The sequence below is a fragment of the Berghia stephanieae genome, chromosome 3 (assembly GCF_034508935.2).
Source record: "Berghia stephanieae isolate SIO BIC M18660-M18661 chromosome 3, UCSD_Bste_1.3, whole genome shotgun sequence".
Lineage (NCBI taxonomy): Eukaryota > Metazoa > Mollusca > Gastropoda > Nudibranchia > Aeolidiidae > Berghia > Berghia stephanieae.
In genome coordinates this window covers 41,527,183-41,535,493 of record NC_088362.1, presented here as the reverse complement: position 1 = coordinate 41,535,493, position 8,311 = coordinate 41,527,183, and the positions used below count along the sequence as shown (strand labels likewise).

The following is an 8,311-nucleotide window of genomic DNA, read 5'->3' as shown; positions in this document are numbered from 1 at the left end:
GTATCTACTTATTGTGGTACTGTAACCTTATCCTCCCGCCTTTACCCCCTCCTCATCTTTATCATTCTCTCTCTTATAGGACTTTCCTGGTGCCATCAGAAAAATTGCAGGATTTCTGAACAAGAAACTGAGTGATGGGGATGTTGAGAAGATTGTTTCTCACTGCAGCTTTGAAGCGATGAGGAAAAACAACTTTGTGAATAAGACATGTTACAAGGATCGTGGTCTGGCAGACAAGAATGTTCATTTCATTAGGAAAGGTTCGGGAATTCATCTGTTCGAATGAAAATAAAAGAGATAGATAGATAGGTAGATAGATAGATAGAAAGAAAGAAAGAGAGAGAGAGAGAGAGAGAGAGAGAGAGAGAGAGAGAGAGAGAGAGAGAGAGAGGGGGGGGGGCTATGACGTTATTGTTATATGTTAATATTTTACTCTAGCAATAGAAGCTCATGTCCAGTATTCATTAGAAGTCTGAGATTATCCGAGCACGTTTACTTATAAGCAATGGATGCTGTGAGTTGAAAATACAATTTTAAAAGAGGCAGTTTTAACTGTAATGCATCGCAATGAGTCTAAGAGTCTGGGGTCTGATTCATGGAGCGGGACTACGACGATAGTCCTAGACTAAATCCGTTGTCTCAGACTAAAAGGCGTTGTAAGATATTCATGAAGCCGGACTACGCGAAGTCTCAGACTAAACGAGGGACTAAACGGGTGAAATTTACACCCGCGATTTAGCAGGCGTAAATATCGTAGTCTGGGACTAAATTTCAAGATCATATGTCCTCTACGCTGGGGGAAGTAATTGTACAGCGATTAGAACAAGAATACCCGACAGTTTTTGATTTATTTATTTATTTATTTATTTATTTATTTATTTATTTATTTTTTTTTGGTTTTGTTTATTTTCTTTTCTTTACTTTTCTCGAAGATTCGACAATCGCACATACACTCCTCATCTTGCCCATTCAAAACACTCTGCAGGGACTCCTCCTTCCCCCCCCCCCCCAACACACAGTTTCATAGTAACTTCCTCCTCCTCCTCCTCCTCCTCCTCCTCCTCCTCCTACTACTACTACTACTACTACTACTACTACTACTACTACTGCTGCTGCTGCTGCTGCTGCAGCTACTTTCACTATTATCATTACTCCTACTACTACTACTACGAGGGCTCTTTCATAATTAACCGAAAAATGCCTGTAAAATCCGCGTTTTTTATGCTATCAACAAAATTCTTGCACGTGTTCATACCTTGACTCGTCCTTCATTTCTCTACGTAACAGTCAAGTCTGTCGACAGACTTCTGCCAACGCCGCACCATGGAATAGATACCCTCTCAGAAGAAATTTCCGTCAAGGTTTTGTAGCCAATTCCGCACATGGTCAACAAGCTCTTCATCGACATCAAAGCGCTTTCCTGCCAGCTCACGTTTCAGTGGCCCAAAGAGGTGATAATCAGATGGTGCGAGGTCTGGACTGTGTGGTGGGTGTGGCAAAATCTCCCATCCATATTTCTCTAGCCAACCTTGTGTCACTCGTGCTGTGTGGGGTGTAGCGTTGTCGTGTTGCAAAATGACCCCGTTGGTCAACTGCCCTTGGCGCTTTCTGCGAATGACCTCCCTAAGCTTGTCAAGAGTTTGGCAGTACCTTGCAGCATTCATTGTTTCTCCAGGTTGTAAGGTTTCGAACAGAATAACACCACGACTGTCCCAGAAAACAGTTCCCATTATTTTCTTTGCTGACCGCATGACTTTGAATTTCTTCATGACAGGTGAGGATGGATGTTTCCATGTCATCGAATCTTGCTTTGTTTCTGGGGTGCAATGGTGCAACCAAGTCTCATCACCGGTGACTATGCTGTCAAGAAAAGTCACATCGTACCCTAGAAAGTCTCCGCCGGCGTTGGCAGTATGCCCGTGAACCCTGCGTGAGCTCTTGCTTCTTCTCAAAAGTTCCCTGCAGATGTCCAATCTTTGTTCTTTATGATTGTCTGTCAATTGCTTAGGAACCCATCTTGCGCTGACTTTTCTGTAGCCAAGTTCATCAAATACAATTCTATGGGCAGAAGTTTCCGAAGTTTCAAGACTGCTTGCGATTTCAACCTCCTGTCTTGACGAATAAGCTCATCAACTCGCTTCACATTGTCTTCTGACGTCGCAGTTATCGAACGCCCTCTCCCTTCCCTGTCTGTCAAGTCGGAATGGCCGGCTTCAAACAAATTACACCAGTGATAGACTCGTGTACGGCTTATAACATGCTCACCATATACACTCTGAAGTTTTTTATGAATTTCGGTAGGATTCAGACTTTTGGCGCTCAAAAAACGTATGACAGCTCTGATTTCCTCCTTTGACCAAGTTTCAAGGTGGGCCGCCATCTTTTTTCCCCACAAATAAAAATAGTGTGAGACAAGTTTAGGGGTGTAAAAATTGTTTGAGAATGTGTGTGTGTGTGTGTGTAATGTTTTTAGTAAATATAAATAACGATGGCAATTAAATGATTCTTTTCCACGGTGTAGCATTGTTCTAAGTCGAGAGCGGTGGGCGCTGCCTGAAGCATGGGGTCCCGAAAATACTAACGAAAGAGTGATGATGGAGAGAAATCGGGGGAAACAATACAGACAATGGGCGTTTCGAGTACAAACCCTTCGTCGGCACAACAATAAACAAATAAACGTTGAAAACAAATAAGATGAAATGCAGTATAAATTGCATCGTCTGTACTCAACGATGGTTGGAGTGGGAACGAATCGTTAGCGCGGTGTGATAGAAATGATAAGGCCAGTGAGAGACGTGAAATTTCTAGAAAATAATGGACGATAAAGACATAAAGAAAGTAAGTAAAGTAGTAGTAGTAGTAGTAGTAGTAGTAGTAGTAGTAGTAGTAGTAGTAGTATAGTAGTAGTAGTAGTAATGGTAGTAGTTGTAATAGTGTATAGTAGTATGTAGTAGTAGTAGTAGTAGTAGTAGTAGTAGTAGTAGTAGTAGTAGTAGAAGTAGTAGTAATAGTAGTAGTAGTAGTAGTAGTAGTAGTAGTAGTAGTATAGTAGTAGTAGTAGTAGTAGTAGTAGTAGTATAAAGTAGTAGTAGTAGTAGTAGTAGTAGTAGTATAGTAGTTAGTAGTAGTAGTATAGTAGATTAAGAGTAGTAGTAGTAGTAGTAGTAGTATAGTAGTAGTAGTAGTAGTAGTAGTAGTAGTAGTAGTAGTAGTACTAGAAGTAGTAGTAGTAGTAGTAGTAGTAGTAGTAGTAGTAGTAGTAGTAGTAGTAGTAGTAGTAGTTGTTGTTGTTGTTGTTGTAGAAGTTGTAATAGTAGTAGCAGCAGTAGTAGTAGTAGTAGAAGCAGTAGTAGTGGTAGTAGTAGTTGTAGGAGTAATGATAATAGTGAAAGTAGCAGCAGCAACAGTAGTAGTAGTAGTAGTAGTAGTAGTAGTAGTAGTAGTAGTAGTAGTAGTAGTAGTAGTAGTAGTAGTAGAGAGTAGAGAGTAGTGAGGAGGAGGAGGAGGAGGAGAGGAAGTTACTATGAAACTGTGTGTTGGGGGGGGGGGGGGGGGGGAGGAGGAGTCCCTGCAGAGTGTTTTGAATGGGCAAGATGAGGAGTGTATGTGCGATTGTCGAATCTTCGAGAAAAGTAAAGAAAAGAAAGTAAACAAAACTAATAAATAAATAAATAAATAAATAAATAAATAAATAAAAATAAATATAAAATCAAAAACTGCCGGGTATTCTTGTTCTAATCGCTGTACAATTACTTCCCCCAGCGTAGAGGACATATTATGATTTTGAAATTTAGTCTCAGACTATGATATTTACACCTGCTAAATCGCGGGTGTAAATTTCACCCGTTTAGTCCCTCGTTTAGTCGAAGACTTCGCGTAGTCCGGCTTCATGAATATCTTACAACGCCTTTTAGTCTGAGACAACGGATTTAGTCTCGGACTATCGTCGTAGTCCCGCTCCATGAATCAGACCCCAGGGGGCTGATTCATGGACTTTGGGAAGTCAGAGACTACGGAAAGTAAGCTATTCATGGAGTCAGACTTCGTCCCTGACTTTCAAGTCTCTGACTACGCTTGCGAAGTCTCAGACTACAGAGGTCAATCTATTTTTAACTGGGGATTCCTCGGAAACGTATCACAAAACGTCATAGAAATGTGTTACTTTTCTAGCTGCGCATGCGTCATACGGAGTGGCACAGAAATCATAATATTTATTTCTTCTTCGTGTTTGTTTTGATCGTTTTTTTTTTTTTGTTTGTTTTGCTGTTGTTTTTTCCCCACAAATAAAAATAGTGTGAGACAAGTTTAGGGGTGTAAAAATTGTTTGAGAATGTGTGTGTGTAATGTTTTTTGTAAATATAAATAACGATGGCACTTAAATGATTCTTATCCACGGTGTAGCATTGTTCTAAGTAGAGAGCCGTGGGCGCTGCCTGAAGCATGGGGTCCCGAAAATACTAACGAAAGAGTGATGATGGAGAGGAATCAGTGGAAACAATACAGACAATGGGCGTTTCGGGCACAAACCCTTCGTCGGCACAACAATAAACTAATAAACGTTGCAAACAAATAAGATGAAATGCAGTATAAATTGCACCGTCTGTACTCAACGATGGTTGGAGTGTGAACGAATCGTTAGCGCGTGTGATAGAAATGATAAGGCCAGTGAGAGACGTGACATTTCTAGAAAATAATGGACGATAAAAGACATAAAAGAAATGTAATAGTAGTCGTAGTAGTAGTAGTAGTAGTAGTAGTAGTAGTAGTAGTAGTAGTAGTAGTAGTAGTAGTAGTAGTAGTAGTACTAGAAATAGTAGTAGTAGTAGTAGTAGTAGTAGTAGTTGTTGTTGTTGTTGTTGTAGAAGTTGTAGTAGTAGTAGCAGCAGTAGTAGTGGTGGTAGTAGTTGTAGTCGTAGTAGGAGTAATGATAATAGTGAAAGTAGCAGCAGCAGCAGCAGCAGCAGAAGTAGTAGTTGTAGTAGTAGTAGTAGTAGTAGTAGTAGTAGTAGTAGTAGTAGTAGTAGTAGTAGTTAGTAGGTAGTAGTGAGGTAGTAGGAGGAGGAGGAGGAGGAGGAGGAGGAAGTTACTATGAAACTGTGTGTTGGGGGAGGGGGGGGGGGAGGAGGAGTCCCTGCAGAGTGTTTTGAATGGGCAAGATGAGGAGTGTATGTGTGATTGTCGAATCTTCGAAAAAAGTAAAGAAAATAAAATAAACAAAACCAAAAAAATAAATAAATAAATAAATAAAAATAAATATAAAATCAAAAACTGTCGGGTATTTTTGTTCTAATCGCTGTACAATTACTTCCCCCAGTGTAGAGGACATATGATCTTGAAATTTAGTCCCAGACTACGATATTTACGCCTGCTAAATCGCTGGTGTAAATTTCACCCGTTTAGTCCCTCGTTTAGTCTAAGACTTCGCGTAGTCCGGCTTCATGAATATCTTACAACGCCTTTTAGTCTGAGACAACGGATTTAGTCTAGGACTATCGTCCTAGTCCCGCTCCATGAATCAGACCCCAGGTGTCTCGGAGTTATAGCGCTATATAAGTTTTCAGCATTATTATTATTTATTATTTATTATTATTATTATTATATTATTATTATTATTATTATTATTATTATTATTATTATTATTATATCATCATTATTATTATTATCATTATTATTATTATTATTATTATTATTATTATTATTATTATTATTATTATTATTATTATTATTATTATTATTATATTATTATTATCATTATTATTATTATTATTATTATTATTATTATTATTATTATCATTTTATTATTATTATTATTATTTTATTATTATTATTATTATTATTATTATTATTATTATTATTATTATTATTATTATTATTTATTATTATTATTATTTATTGCAACAGTATTCGGTGGATTCTATCACGCTCTGCAATACGGCACGCTGGAGCTTGGTGACCGAATTTGTTCTATATGACATAAGTCGTTAAACCTTAGAACCACACCCAAGGCACGCATCAGATTATGCTTAGTTGTATTTTAAAGCAATTGGTTCTATTTAATACAAGGTATTTTTAAAAATTTAGTCAAGCGACGTAGTAGACGTTTAAGACATCGACAACGCATTAATATGAGTGAGTTTGGGTTGGCATGGGTTGGTTGGAGTAGATATATTATGCTGGGTGCCAGTCTGTTTCAGCATTTTGTGATCGCGTGTCATCACAGGAGAAAAGGCCTACGGGGTAATTTGGTGCGTGCTTATCAATTGTTTCGTTGGTTATGTTTGTGTGTGTGTGTGTGTGTGTGTGTGTGTATGCGTGTGTGTGTGTATGCGTGTGTGTGTGTGTGTGTGTTTGGCTTGAGGGGGGGGGGGGGGCTGCGTGTGTGTGTGTATTTTCTTCGTAACTAACGATGGACACGGTCATAAAGAATGTGGATTAGTAGGTACCCCTTTTTCGATTTCTTTGTATTATGGTCTTCTCCATCCCCGTATTTAAAAAAAAGTCAAACTGAGCCCAATGCATGAAAACCAGCCCATACAACTAACGCCGGTATCGGTGATAAGGGAAGTAAGGCAGGAAATAATACTTGACTAACAGGGTGCTTTGGTTACCTCCCATGAGCATCGGATTCCGGCACACTCAGATTATAACACGCTTTTTGGCTTCTCCCAGGGCATACTAGACTTCAGCGAGTACTGTATATCACCGCTCAAGTATGAAGATTATCATGGAATGCTTAATAAATGGTTTTTAAAAACCCATTAAAATTGTTTAGAGAAGACCCTTTTGAAATAGGATAAGGTTCTTGAACTAAACTCCCAGTGTTTATTGAACAGAAATTTCAACACAAGATATACACGAATTTTTTTATTTATTTATTTTTTTAATATTACAACTTCTACTCTCTATTGTATACTATATTTCAAAATTATTACTTTTTTCCAGGAAAATTTGGTGATTGGAAAAACCATCTTTCAAAAGACATTGAGACCAAACTGGATACAATTGTAGCGACTAAATTGGAGCCTTTCGGGGTTTCATTCAAAGACATATCAGCGGAAAGTAGCAAATAGCCAACTTGGGCAGTTTTTTTTTTGTTTTTTTTTACTCAGTGAATGAAAGAATTGGCTTGAATATATGAGTGAATTTGAGTGAATCATTTATTATTATTATTATTATTATTATTATTATTATTATTATTATATTATTATTATTATTATTATTATTATTATTATTTATTATTATTATTATTATTATTATTATTATTATTATTATTATTATTATTATTATTATTATTATTGTTATTATTATATTATTATTATTATTATTATTATTTATTATTATTATTATTATTATTATTTATCATCATCATCATCATCATTGTTAATAATATGATTATATTATTATTATTATTATTAATCTCTCTTTGGCGATGTTGCTCAATGTGAACCCAACAATGACTGTACGCATAATATTCAGAAATACTCAGAAATTGTAAAATATGTTACGATATGCTTTTACACGTGAATTTTGCAAAATATGTCATGTAAACTTTTAAGGATTGTGGTTGAAAATTTGAAAACACTATGATGTCAATTTACAAATGGATGAACTCAATCCACTATCTAGTTGATTTCTTATACTGTAAGGTAACAAAAAATCAGCAAGAAACAAGTCCAGTTTTTATTGAAACTTAATCACCGTATATTGCTTGATCAACTGTTCGTAAAGAGTTAAACGTTGCCTTGTCACGTGATACAAGACCTTGAAGTTGAAATCAAAAGTAAATGCAAAAAAAAAAGAATAATTTAAAAAAAAACACACACACACAAACACACACACACACATACACACAACACCTCCCCCAGCCCCCGCCCCCGCCCCCGCCCCCACCCTCCATATAAAACACCAACCCCCCCCCCCCCCAAAAAAAAAAAAAAAAAAAACAAAAACAAAAACAAACAAACAAAAAACCCAAAGATTTTTTTAAAAGCAAGTTACATGTGGCACGGCTGCCAATGCGAAGAAAATTGTTTTGGGCAGAAGAATGTCAGTTAACTTACTTATTTACTTAGGCCGCCCCTTGAGGCGCCCAACATGAGCCACAAGTCTTCGCCATTCTGTCCTGTCCTCCATGAGTGTACGCAGCTCCCGGGTGTTGTCCATTCCTGTGTCATCTAGCAGACAGTCAATGTATGTTGTATTCGGCCCGCCTCTGTTTCTGGTTCTTTCAAGAAGTTCCCATAGCACAAGACTGCTTGCAATCTCCTCATTGTGTCTCCAGCAGTGCCCCGCAAGTCTCAGTCTTCTCTGT

The 8,311-nt window shown here is 37.4% G+C and overlaps 1 protein-coding gene across 1 annotated transcript in view; it reads left to right on the top strand.

Annotated features, from left to right (window-relative positions):
* Positions 1-7,148, top strand: part of LOC144969550 (sulfotransferase 1B1-like) — an 11,989-nt gene extending 4,841 nt beyond the window's left edge. Inside the window, exons 3-4 of the mRNA XM_078908689.1 lie at positions 80-260; positions 6,943-7,148. Coding sequence (XP_078764815.1) covers positions 80-260; positions 6,943-7,070 — 309 coding nt within the window. The 3' untranslated portion in view covers positions 7,071-7,148. The remainder of the gene's footprint in view (positions 1-79; positions 261-6,942) is intronic.
* The last annotated feature ends 1,163 nt before the right edge of the window (positions 7,149-8,311 follow it).